The sequence below is a fragment of the Trachurus trachurus genome, assembly GCF_905171665.1.
Source record: "Trachurus trachurus genome assembly, chromosome: 8".
Classification (NCBI taxonomy): domain Eukaryota; kingdom Metazoa; phylum Chordata; class Actinopteri; order Carangiformes; family Carangidae; genus Trachurus; species Trachurus trachurus.
In genome coordinates this window covers 31011164-31025367 of record NC_139905.1, presented here as the reverse complement: position 1 = coordinate 31025367, position 14204 = coordinate 31011164, and the positions used below count along the sequence as shown (strand labels likewise).

Genomic DNA, 14204 nt, shown 5'->3' with positions numbered 1-14204 from the left:
ATAAATATACCTGGAGATAAAAGTAAAATTACTTGGACTCCAATATCAAGGCTAGCAAAGCATGTCACCCTCTGGTGATTGTACACAAACCTGAGCAAGAAAAAACTCTGGAGTCTGATGACATTACTACCAAGAACTGGCTGCAGTTTTGATTTGTATAGTATTTATATAATGAATGTGTAGATTCTAGTAGAAAAACACTTAAAGGCAGCAGAGGTTAGTTACTTAAGTCAATTTAGTGTCTCAGGAATAAGCACAGCCAGATGAACGTGCTAGTCTATTAAAGTTGCACAATGTGCAATCAGAGAACACTCAGGAATGTAATACAAGGATTCAATTTGTTCGTTGTTGGACTCTTTATTTAAAAGGACATTGTCAGTAGGTGAACAGTAGCAAATACCTTAATTTCAAATCAAACTACCGGTACTGTACTGCATCAGCCTGTACCTCTTGTATAGCAAAGACACAGAGTGGAATGAAATGGTTTGCACCAAAATCCTGCCTTTCAAAAAGCCTGCACAAATGCCTGTCACTACCACTGATAGAAAGAAAAAAAAAAAAGGTATGAAATCATTTTTGTGGTTATTAGCTTTCATTTTTATGAATGCCCAATGTTGTTGTTGGTATTCAAAGACTTTGGACCTCATATTTTGTATTATTAAAAACTTGTGTGGAAGTCTGAGTTGCCTCTCTGGTATTTACAGTTAGCAGAAGTTGTAGAAAACAGGAAAAGTGTTAGTTGTACTCAGACAAATACTGTGCACTTCTATTGCAGTTGCAGTTGTAAACACTAAGGTTAAATGCCCATAACAGGGAGTTTTTGATTAAGTATTTTTCTTAAAAAAAACAAAACACAACACATTTAGTCAGTTTCACAGTCACACAGGGCCCACTGGCAGCACAATATTGATTTGTCAGCTATGTCTTTCCCATTGTGTGCTATTCAAACAAAAATAATGTGACACCACAGTACAAGTAGATATGAAAACGAAAAACCTTTATTGTCCAAAACAGACAACCAAAGGAAGATCAGCCATGACAGTGACATTCCAAGGGAAACCAATATACAAGCAACAAGACAACACAAGCTAATTGGCTAAATACAGAGAAAAGTTTCTGAGACGAGATAGAAAATCTAACAGCAGACCCAGGTACAGCTAATTCAATCCTTTCATGCCAATGGAGAATTATAAACAGAGGGTAGTCGTAATACTGACGTACACAGTAAACAAACAGGAGCGTCCCACTGGAAACAAACAGACGGGTGTCGGATTAGACCCAAGGACAGAGATGCTTTAGTTACCTAGTCATACACTTAAAGTTGTACATACTGGAAACTATTTACATCTGGGCTGAAAAGCCAAATACTAAATCACATGTTGACCTACAATTCAGCCTCAGACGTACTGTGAGAACTATGCTTATGTAATCTGTGGTCGCCTGTCGGACTGCGTACACGTCTGTCGTCATGTCTGGGTTTGGGGTTCGTTAAAATACTCGTCAGATTCTGTGAAAAAAGGTAAATATTTAAAAATAGCTATAGTAGGTTGTAACATGGGGTGGGTGAAGCAGATGGATCACAAATGTCCACTGGAAATAGAAAAATATAATCAAGGAAAAATATTTGAGTTAAACTCTCTCTTCATGATCGGTTCTCAAAACGACAGCAGGCCACCGAAGCAAACAGCTCAAGAGACGGAGTTGAACTAGCTAACCCAGGTCCGCTAACAGAGGAAGCTACAATATTAGCTTTAATACAGTATACCTGGAAAGAAGCACAGCCGGGCTACATTCAACACAAACGTTAAGGGTAAGCAACAAAAAGACCTCTCGTGTAAAGTGTGTTAATCATGCTGAAGTCAAGAGACCTAAACTATTTTTTTTGTTTTGTTGCAAATATCAAATCATGTTGAACACAGGATGGTCTGCAAGCAACAGGAACCATGAACTACTGAGAAATGTGCTGGACCATCATGTCTTGAGTGTTGCCCGGCCAGTGCAAGCTAAAATAATACAGTTTAGAAAACACACGTGCCAGAGTGCGCGTGTGTGTGTGAGAGAGAAGGGTAAAAACAAATGATTATTTAAACGTACTTTCATTTATGTAAAAACACAGTCTTGTTTTGTTGTGGAGCACATAGCTACTAATGTGATGCAGAGGAAACCTTTGACCTACCAGCCAAAGTGGCATGGGAATTTAACACTTGAACCAGCTCATCTAAGCGCTCATTGGCTGCTTTTGTGCTGGATGGACAAACCGCAGCCAATGAGTGTGTTCGGTCGGCTCCAACACAAGTGGTCGCACGGCAACGGTCCCACAGTCCTGAGCCACACTGTTACAGGTACAAGAGGCGTGATGCATGTGATGATCACCTGTCAGGAAGCTTTGTTACAGCAGAGTCAAAGTCGTACCTTGTGTGTAAAATAAAGGAGTCAAACCATCCCAACATAGGACGACAACATTTTAAATCACTTTGTCATCTCACTAACCCACTTTAACTTTGTTACTAAAAGGATAAAATATATCATAGGACTAATTTATCTGCAATAAGCCTATATTACCATGGCTGATGTATCAATTCTCCTTCTGCTTATCAGTGTGAAGGCCATGGCCCCTTACATCACATTACCACAGGAAAACTGATTGTCCATTCCTCCCTCTAATCTATAGGTCAAAGGTTTGACATGAGCCTTGCGCTGCCATTCCTCACTACCTGATCTGGTGCTTCAAGTGTTGTGTGCATCAGTGTGTGGACATGTGGCAGATTGCTGTAGCTGTTCGGTGTCCCGGCAGGGAACCAGCCGGCCTTCGATCCGGTACAAGAAAAGAACTCCAGAGTTTGAGAATTAAAGCCTGGCCGACGCTACCTGGAAACAAACCGAGACATGCCTCCGTGGGAAAGCACAGGTGCTAATAACATTAACCAACGTCTGTTCTGTTGAGTATTAACGGGACCATGTAGCTGATTAATCTAATTGACACCTGTGGTTCCTACTGAGACGTGAGAGCTTCTCTGTGGGAGAGGTGATTAAACAAACACTCTGGTGAAAGTGATCCGTGAGGCTTCACTGTTGTTTCTTACTGGGAACCCTAACATCCCATTTTACACCTTAACACGCAGTTGTATCACATGAAATATGGCATAGCAACAGTTGTACATTCATGGGTTTGCCTCTAAAAGCCTCCACCAAACCACCACCTTAAATCACAGTGGGATAAAATACAGACTTGGTTCATTAGATTAGACTGGAGATGAATGAGAAGGGAGAAGCTGCAGCATCATCCACACCTGGAATGAAACAACAGCGGCTGGCTGCCATATTGGCTGGTAGGATGTACAGTATAAAAAAGGTCAAAACAGAAGAACTGTCGGTCTTCTCGCGTAGACTGTGACCCCGCCCACTCTTTCCTCATCAATCTGTCCACGTCAGAGTGAAAATGTACAGTTGTCATTTGGTGTTTGAGAGTTTCAAATGAAGAACAGCATTACGTCAACAATAAAAAATAAACCAGGTGGCACAAAGAGAACAGATACTGAAAGAGACAAAACTTCACTCACTCCTCAACAAACGCCCTCGGCACGCTTCTTTCCCTTTCAAAAGAGGTTCCCTCCAGTGTATCCTGTCCAAACGGGGAGGGAAATTTGTCTTCTCCGAACCGCCAACAACTGCCCGCCTACTCATCGGCTCATACGCGTTAAAGAGGGCGCGTCCTAAAAAGGACCTGCGATTAGGAGCAGAGACAAACTTGCCGGCCGTGGTGGCAGAGCGAGCTCTCTTCTTGAGAACGTACATGTTAAAGAGGTAGCTTGACAACTCGCGTCATATTCCTGTTATTTCCGAAACCATGCGCTTGCCACCAAATGTGGGAAACAATCACTTGATGGTCATATCATGGTATTCAGTTCCATATTCATGGGACAACAGTAGCAGAACAAATTGCGCTTTTCCACTGGCGCGGCACGGCACGGCCCGCTTTTTCACTAGGCCTAGTACCTGGTACCAGGTACCATTTTAGTACCTCCTCAGCCCTGGTTCCAAGCGAGCCGAAGCGATACTAAAACGTGACGTCAGCAGCGGCCGCTGATCTGTATCCGCTGAGGAGGTACTAGAAGAACTCAGCTGTAGTGGAAAAGCACCTTTACCGAGCCGAGCCGTGCCGTGAAAGTGTAGTGGAAAAGCGCCAAAAGGGACCAACTCTCGTCATGTGACATGCTCTTGGTGAGGGGAAAAAATAATAAAGAAAAATACCAATGAGAGACTAAGTGTCAACATACCTCTTTAAAAAAAGGTTTTCATTTTTAGTCAAGACACAAGTGGGAGCATCTTTTGAGGAAAGTGTGCCTACCTCCTTCCAGGGCAGGAAAACAAACTTAGTTTTTCCTCCGTCAGCTACACTGGCAGTTCACTCGCAACCATTTTGGAATCTTCTCTCCCTCTGCCAAAGTGGCTGCTAGAGTCAACTAACTTAAAACAGTTCACCAGTATGTAGTCGATTTCCCGCCCTACAACCCCCCGCGCTCCGCCTCCTCTTCTTGTCTAGTCCTTTTTCTCCTCCTCTTTCTTCTCCTCCTCCTCCGTGGGGTACGAGTGCCAGGTGAGGCGCTCCTCGTAGAAAGAGATGACCACCTGGGGACACTTGACGTTGGCCTCCTTGGCCGGGACCAGGTCGGCTTCATCTGAGTTCTTCCTGTTGATTTGGAGGCAGGAGGGGAGGGATGGAGGAAGGAAAACAGCAAACAACAGGGCAGGAGAGAGACATGACAGGAAGAGAAGAAGGGAGAGGAGAGAGAAGAGGGGTGGGAAAAGGAAACAATACATCAGAAAATTGACAATTATTTGTTGTGGATTTAAAGGACCCATATTTTACACTTTACTTGAGTTTTATTTCTAGTATTGATCAATAAGAAAATAAATGAGTGGTATTGAGAGGCAAAAAACTATCACAGTGTAGTTTTAAATTCTCTCATTCAGATGGTTGGCGGGTCAGACAGACCAGCGGAAGGTAGCTGTGCTGTAATCAGGGATGCAAACGGGTCAGGATCAAAAAAGAGAGGAATTTCCCGGGGGGGGGGGGGGGGGGTGCTCACCATTAACAAATATTACAATATCACGGAAAGGCAATTTCCAGTAGTTCAACCCCAACCAAGTATTGAGTGCATATAGATAGACATAGTTTTCAGAAGGCCAACATTTCTAGATTAAAAATGCTTAAAAAAAAAAAAAACCTTTGCAATATTTCCATTTTGGAGATACTGATTTTTAGGTCTTCACTTAATGTTAGTCATAATTATTACTATTAAAATAAACTGAATAAATAGAGACATGGGATGTGTCATTCAGTGTGTAATGGACATATAGGCCTATATAATGCGTTAGTTTCACTTTAATTGAACACATTCTACATCGCGGAGGCGACGTCTTAGGGCTTCCTTCACCTCTGAAACGGGGCAGAGCTCCGTGGAAACACCTGCCTGACACAGCAACGTAGGGAACCGTGCATGTCCGTGACGCACATCTCCACATGCACGGGGGGGAAAACGGCGTCGCTGTCGCACCGATGTACGCGGATACGCGCCGCTTTAACGAGCGCGCATGTCGCGCGTCTACATTGGAGGTAGGCTGTTAGTGTAATCAGAGGCAACCATGAATGAGTTCGCCTCAGTTTCAAGTGATTGTCACTGTCAGCCTGTTAGAAAAACATTTTACTGCCCCCAGCTGAGACGCTGAGACCCCCCCCCCCCTCCCAAAAACAAAAACTCTTCGGATCTGAACGATTCACACAAGTCACCTAATTGGTCATGAAAAAAGCGAGTTTCGCTTTTCGGCGCGCTGTTTGCATCCATGTGTAATAGAAGTAAACGTGAGCGTGTGTGTTGTTTGTCCCTGTAATAGACTGGTGGCCTGTCTAGGTGAGCCCTGCGTTCTCCCTCTCTCAGCTGATTGGCTCTACTCCCCTGTGACTCTGCTTGGAGTCTGAGCAACAGTATCTGGTCTGTTGGATGGAGCACACGGGCCATGCAGCCTTCTCTCCCCACCTGTATCACTGAGCCTGTGGCCGCTTCACCACTGTTCCTTCCTTGGACCAGGTCTGATAGATCCTGACCACTTTTCACATGAGACCCAGTCGTCCTTGGAGAACTGGATCAGATCCTTACACTGTCCAGTTTTCCTGCTTCTAACACATCACCTTTGAGGACAACATGTTCACCTGCTGCCTAATATATCCCACCCACTAACAGGGGCCATGATGAAGTTTTATTCAATTAACCTGTCAGAGGTCATCATGTTAGGCCTCATCGGTGTTGTGCTCTATGCTTAAAATGATATCCACATCAGCTTCAGACCATCCTGTCCAGCCCTAGTGACAGCGGTTGCATGAATCCAGCTGCTTGATGTGACACTGACAGTTGGTTCTATTACTGCAATTCTGAGCTGGTTTGCAAGTAGGCTGAGAGAGAGAGAGACGGAGAGAGATAGTGTGTGATGATGTTCAGTGATCCTCCAGCTCCTCTATGAGCTCCAAAGGCCAGTGGTGCCAGCAGGATTATATTTCATAGTATGCACAAGAACCCACCTGTTCACTCAAAGGCTACCTGTGGGACTGAGTGGGCTAACAACAGCTGCTAATTATTAACAGGCTATAATGTACTATTATAGACTACTGTGAATATCCCAGAGAAACGTGCAGTCAGAGCCAGGATTAAACAACAGATTTCCTCACTTAGCGTCACATCATCATCATAAAAACATGTTGCTTTTAGGGCTGTCCCGATTAATCGACCTAATTGATTACGTCGATGACGTAAACACGTCGACATGTGCAACATACCTTCGAGTTGTTTCTGATTACGTCGATGACGTAAATACGTCGACAGGTACAACACACCGTCGGGTTGTGAACCTTATGGCGCTTTTCCACTGGCGCGGCGCGGCCCGCTTATTTTGCTTTTCCACTAGCCCTAGTACCTGGTACCAGGTACCATTTTTAGTACCTCCTCGGCCCTGGTTCCAAGCGAGCCGAAGCGATGCTATAACGTGACGTCAGCCGACTGCCTTCCACTGATTGGGCAGAGCGTCAGCGCGAGCGCGACGTCCGACATGAGAACCAAACCCGGAAATTTCAAAAACACAGCGGCAACAGCGCCAGCTGATCTGTATCGAGACTGTTGTTGTTCCTTCACCCGAGTTAAATGTTGCTGTGTGTAAAACCACACTGTGGTGTGTTAACGAGGTGCAGTTGAGTGAGTTTGGAGCTGACGAGCGGATCGAAAAAAGAGAGACGGACAATGCGGCCCCACGATCACCCCCGTGCCGCCCCCGCTGAGGAGGTACTAAGGAACTCGTGGAAAAGCACCTTTACCGAGCCGAGCCGTGCTGTGAAAGTGTAGTGGAAAAGCGCCATTAGACTGTAACACATGCAGCAGAAAAACACATGCTGTACCACAGCAGCACCACAGCGATGAACGAGCACCTGAAGCTGCAATATCGTTCCGTTCATTCATCTCCGCATAGCGCTCTTTCACCGTGATTGACGCTCTCTCTCTCTCTCTCTCACAAACACACACAGAGTGAAGGGTGCGCAGTAAAAGCGAAAATCCTACGGTCCGATTGCGGACACCCCGTCCCCCTCCCTCGTCGGAAAATCAGACCACCCGCCGCAGTCTCCTTGCAAACCTGTGGGAAACACTGGTTCCGCTGCTTTACGTATCCATAGATGTAAACACGTCCTCGTGTTGTCTTTTTTTTTTTTTTTTAATCCACTCCGCTGCTGCTCTCTGTGCACCCCGGACGCAGCACAGCATGCAGATCGTAAGTGAGGGTGATGTCCTGCACTCCCGGCTTTAAAAAAAATCCTAGAGGAAACACTGGTCTGCTCCATGACTATACTAAATAAATGTGCCTATTCAAAATCATTGTGCTAATATTTCAGTGTGCACTCTCCAGGTTAAAGCAAACTGATGTGGCACAGTTTTTCCCCTCCAAAAAAAAGATTATGAAGAGGAATGCACACCAGAAAGAGTATCTGAAGAATTTAAATAAGAGAAATGTTCACAAGTGTTTTTTGTAAATGACTAATCGTCAACCAAAAAATAATCGTTAGATTAGTCAAAAAATTAATCGTTAGACTAATCGAAAAAAATAGTCGATAGATTAATCGGGAGAAAAATAATTGTTTGGGACAGCCCTAGTTGCTTTAACTAACTTTTAAAAATAATAACAATACACAACAGAAAGACCAATCCGAGCTGCTGCAGTAAACAATCCAAAAGCCATGAGACAATAACATGAAGCAGTGTTCCTGTGTATCTGAACTTCACCGTGTCTGTCCCGTAGATCAAACTCTGGCAGAACAGACTCCACATCAGTTCTGACATCATGATGAATGTTCATCAGTGCTCCACATCTGCAGTGTCAACACTGAACAGTAAACCACCAACTCCCTCCACAGGACTACAGCTGCTGGCTCCACCACTAAACCCTATTATATGATTTGCACCTATCTATCCTACCTAAGTGTTAATCTTTTATTATACAAGATTATCTCTGTTTTTATCTGATGTTTTCCACCAAAATGCGTACAGTCAGTTATTTGTACTAGTAAACCCATTCTCCCATCTTACTGTGATTCTCATAATACTTTTACTGCATTTGTTTTGCATCTTTACTGATCATTTGTTTGTTTTTTATTAATACAGGTTGTCTTGCATGGACTGTGTGTTCTTTTGTGCACTTTGTAGGCATGTTTTAATGTTTGTTCTACATGCTTTATTAATTTGCCCCCAAGAGCAGTTTTGTGGAATGAATTTGACTTCAGCACAACATGAAATTATAAAAACTTCTAAAATCTACAATTTAAAAAAGAAGCTCGTACTGGTGAGAAAATCAGTTTGAAAGCAGTGATTTGTAGAGAGATTTTTAAAATGGGATGACAGTCCACTTCCATTTGATTTGTTCTGTTTTAACTATATGATTCCATTTGGTATAACCTGCCTAATGCAGATCCACATCTAACCCAATCATAGCCCAAGTTTAGATGGACTAGAGATTAGACAGAGGTACAAATGAAATGAAATTAGCCTAAATCCACTTTGCATTGTTTGTTAAAACATATTGTTAACCTTTGACACCCCCCCACCATCCCCTACAAAGCAACGTCACTGGATCTTTATCCACAGGTAGCGAACACCCACCACTTCATGAGGAACATCAGCTCTCCACTTGAGTCGGTGGCTCCAATAATCCTCTCCGGCTGCAGACCTCGACCGAACCCTCGGGCCTTCTCGCCCTGGAGACAGGAACAAGACCACACATGAGCAAAGAGGAAAGAACAGACTGAGGGGAAATGTTGTTTCTACACTAAACGTTAAAGCACTTATGTATACAGTGCAGTGAAAAAGTATTTGCCCCCTTCCAAATTTCTTAAGTTTTTGCATATTTGTCACACTTGAATGTTTAAGATCATCAAACTAATTTTAATATTAGACAAAGATAACCCAAGTTAACATAAAATCATGGCTTGACACTAAGTAGCACTGTGCTAATGCTGAAAAACTCAGCAATTTTGGTAAAGAGGACATTTTAACCATTATGTTAACCATCCGCAGAACATTTTACCCTCTTTAAATACGAAGCACCTAAACGAGTTTTCCCACTGAGGGTTGTACTTGTAAAGTTTCACAGTTGCAGTGCCTCGGCTGCCTCCTGCATCGCCCTCTCCCTTTCTCTCTGATGGAACCGGCTCATCCATGCCCCCCTCTACCACCTCGCTTAACGCCCCGTCCTCTTCTTCGTCCATGTCGCTTTTGTTTCTGTCTCTCCCATCATCTTCAATCTAATCCTCCTCTCTTGCTGTGTTGTGAAAGTAGACAGTTATGGTTTCATTTTCACACTGCCACTTTCACTTCTCGGTTTTGTTTTTAGTTTTGCGCTGCAGTCTTCACTGTGTGTGTGTGGTCACGTGTCTGTTATGGAAGGACTGCATTGGTTAGACGAGAGATGCTCTGTATCAGATCTGATTACGTAGCTACAATGCTGCGCTTGAATTGGTAGAGAGAAGATTCAGAATCGGTTGCCAAAAGGAAAAACTAGATAAAAATACTGCTCACGTTTAAACAGCATGCAAAACGGTGCATGTACTACAGTTTCTGTCAGAGTCACACTGATGCGACTGAATGTAATTTTCAGGGGTGCAAACTCATCAGGGGTAAAAAAGGTGACAAGATACCGACCCCCTAGGGGGGTCCGGGGGCATGCTCCCCCAGGGAAATAAAAAAAAAAAAAAAAACTTTAAAGGTGAATTTACAGTCAATTTTAGCACGAGACTAGGGTCCAGATTTACTCAGGTTTGCACAGCTTTTGCTCCTGTTAAACCTGCACAATCTGTCTCTCTGTGTTTGGTTTTGAAATATGTGAAGGGGGTCTTCAGCCTGTGCAGGTTTAGCATGAGTAAAAGCTGTGCAAAACTTGGAGAATCTGTCCCTTGATGTCCATCAGATGAACCTTGCAAACCTTGCCTTCAAACTAAATAAAATGTAATACAGACTGATTGGTTCATTGTGAAACATTTATTTATTGATGTAAATGTGTTTTCTGTAGGCTACGTAGGCTATGCTCCTAGGCAGCGCTGCTCTTTCTGTCCAATAACACACATGAAGCTTAAAAATGCCATAGGCTACATAAAACAGCGGTAATATGTATTTAAAAGATGTTCAAGCAAACGGTTCGGTTCACGGTTTTGTGGTCATGGTTTTCGGTTCGGTTTTGTATACTTTGATCGTTGGGAAAATCAATCATGTCTTGTATATTCAGGTTAAAACTAAAAGAATGAGGCAGTCTGACATCTGATACATCATTGTGACAGTCTGAGGTTAAAAGTAGGTGATCTGGTGGCAAGAGAGGAGACACTGATAGTTCCATCATGTTTTAATTTATTGGGCAAATAAAGTTATCTAACAAATGCTAAGAACAATTAGATAATTCACTGAAATATATAACCTATATTTATTAATTGTGGTTCTTACAAAAAATATATCTTATAAAATATAAAAGCTAAAATGTAAAGCTCTGCCCCTTTAATTAGTGCATACAAAATAATTTAACTTTAGCCTACTACTTTTACAACCACATTATTTACCAGCAACATAAAGTGAAACAGAGGTAGAGGTGTCCTGCCACAGTCAGTCAACCTCCTCCTCCTCCTGCTGCTGCTGCTGAACAGGTCGCACTGGAGCTAGTCTCGCTCGCCAGACCCTCCTCCAGAGAAGAGGGAGACACTGGAGCTAATAAATGCTAAACGCGCTAATCGCTAATTGGCCGCGATCGCGATCATCACACACACGCGGTCCCATACAGCACCTAAACAACACTGCTGGCGCATCTTCTTGCTCAGACTCTTTCACTCGCCATGCTCAAAAAGTCGCGTTAGTTAGTCTGTATTAAAAGTGAAGCTTCAGGTGTGTATTGCTGGACAGAAGAGGAGCGTTGCCACCACTCGTTGTCATCCAGATAAGGTGCACGCCCCCCCCCCCCCTCAAATTTTTTTTATTGCGGATTTACACGAATCACACAAATGACCAATTTGGGATCCAAAACGGCGAATTTCGCCGAAAGGTGACAAGTTTGCACCCCTGAATTTTCTATTTGCACTGGAAATCATCAACTCACAAACGCGAGCAAAACTGTTGCACTGTTGAGCCCTGAAAATTAGGGGTGGGGGAAAAAATCCATTCATGTAAGAATCGCAATTCTTATCCTCTAAGATTCTGGATCGATTCATATCATCAAAAATCGATTTTTATTCACGTTTTCTCCGTCTCAATACGCGCCCGCACAGCGCCGTTTGCAGCATGCCATGGCACTAAGGCGCTCGTTAACTGCCTACTAACGTTAACTGATCATATTTAAATGTTCTATTGAATGTCTATGACGAGGCATGTGCCCATCAGCAACCCGACCCTCTATTGAGGAGAGAGGACGTTCGCTGTTTTATTTTTTGCCGTTAAATACACACACGCTCCAGCTGCACCTTTGTTACAGGCGATACATGTCTATGTGCATGTGCATATGAGAACTGATTCTGAATCGAACAGAGACACCCAAAGATTCACATCCCTACAGTACAGGCTTTTGAAAAAAAGAGTATAAAATCAGCTACATGTAGCAGTTTACTTTAAAATGGTTCAAATATATTGCTGCTGAATAAATCTGATTCATGTGATGTGCATTTTTTGGGGGGGAGATATGGCTTCTGATATAATAGTCTGTAGACATCATCATTATTCAACTTTTTCACAAGGTCTGGTGTTAATAAAGCAAACTAAAAATCGCAAAAAGAAAATCAAGAATCGGTTGAATCAAAGATCGATTTTGAATCGAATCGTGAGCCACCCAAAGATTCACATCCCTACTGAAAATGCAAGTTTTTAAATGATGATTTCATTTTTTAAGGTAAAAGGCTATCCAAACCTGGCCCCGTGTGAAAAGGCAACCGCCCTCCTTGTTAAATCAAAACTGCATTTTATATTTACTTGGGTTATCTTTGTCTAATATTAAAATTTGTTTGATGATCTTAAACATTTAAGTGTGATAAAAATGCAAAAACGCAAGAAAATACACTTTTCACGGCACTGAATGTGCTGTATGGGACAGGTCACTCTTTCTCACCTCCTCCTTCTTTCTCTTGCTCCCTCGCTCCTCCGAGTCTCCAGAGGCCTCGCTGGCAGCTTTCCTCTTGCCCTCCTTCTTCTTCTCCTCCTTCTCTTTGTATTTTTGCATGAACTCTGCAATAAGGTCGGGGCAGTCCAGGTTCTCCTCTGGTTCCCATGTGTTATCCTCACTGGAACAGGCAGGTGCAGACGGTGGATGTTTTAGTTTTAGTAGACAAAAGACGCCAACAACGTTTAGGATCACACTCTAATAAGTTACAGTGTATTACAGAGCCAGACTTATACTCACTCTGAGAACCCCTTCCATTTTAACAGGAATTCCACTTTGCCCTTCACAATTCGGCGTTCCAAGACCTTCTCCACCACATACTCCTCCTCTTCCTCCTCCTCTGCTGGTGCTGGTGCCCCTGCTGCTGGTGGTGTTCCTGCTGCTGCTGCTGCTGCTGGTGCTGGTGCTGCTGCTGCTGCTGCTGCCGGTGGTGTTGCTGGTGGTGCCGGTGCCGCTGCTGCTGCCGCTGCTGCTGCTGCTGGCGGCGCTGCAGGCTGCTCCTCCTCCTCGGCCTTCTTGCCTTTCTTTACTGCTACGGTCGCCAGCTTGACGTCTGCTTAGGGCCCCTCTGGTGAGCCCAAGAGGAAACAGGCAGAGATATGGTTAGAATATGCACTGTGGTTTAGGAGGTTTTTACGTTTAAATCTTCTGTTTGAATGGAGAAAATAGATGAATGGAGAAAATAGATGGACTGATACATCATGACACGTGGGCCCATGTACCAAAACCTGGGTTTAATTGTTTAGAAGCCAGAGTGGATACGCCCTGATACTTTTGATCCTGCTCTTGAGATGTTAAAAAAAGAAAAGAAAAAAGATTTTCTATTTGTTATTGAGACATTACAGTTGAAATGTCCTAAATATGAACATATATTAATGATTAAAAGTAACCACTTTTCAGCTGATCTTTATAGATATGTTCTTAAAATCTTTTATGTAACATTCATGCGCAAAATCTGGGCATACCTGTCACTCAACATGGTGGGGATACATGTTGAGGAGATTTGAGAAAATGAAGCAACATCAATTCTGTTCAAAATGTGTTTTCTTTGAACTTACAAACTAGCTACTAGCTACAAACAATACTGGCATGGGAGTGACCAAAACAATGATTTTTCACCACTGTTTGGAAATGTCATGTAATGCCCGTTCAATCAGTCTTTAGCCACATCTGTCTTCTATCACGGACACAATTTTTCTGATAGATAAATTAATTCTGATTTTTCTTGCAAGCAATTCAAATCTGCCTAATTTTCAGTGGTTTCCAATAGGAGTTTCGTGACCATTGTTTGGCAAACCTAGCAACTAGGGATGTCCCGATCCGATCACGTGATCGGAAATCGGGGTTGATCACGTGGTTTCAGACTCGATCGGAATCGGACGTTACATCCCGATCAGGAATCGGATATATTACATATAGGGATGCAAACAATTAATCGACTATCGATTAATTGTCGATAAGAATTTAATCGATTAAATTAAATTACT

General features: G+C 43.1%; 1 protein-coding gene across 1 annotated transcript; it reads right to left on the bottom strand.

Moving 5' to 3' along the window:
- Positions 1 to 13136, bottom strand: cbx1a (chromobox homolog 1a (HP1 beta homolog Drosophila)). Its single transcript, XM_083977481.1, has 4 exons — positions 12958 to 13136; positions 12667 to 12838; positions 9195 to 9289; positions 1 to 4690 (listed from the first exon to the last, which is right to left on the bottom strand). The coding sequence occupies exons 2-4, from the start codon at positions 12775 to 12777 to the stop codon at positions 4540 to 4542; spliced, it is 357 nt and encodes a 118-aa protein (XP_083833607.1). The 5' UTR covers positions 12778 to 12838; positions 12958 to 13136; the 3' UTR covers positions 1 to 4539.
- Positions 13137 to 14204: the final 1068 nt, after the last annotated feature.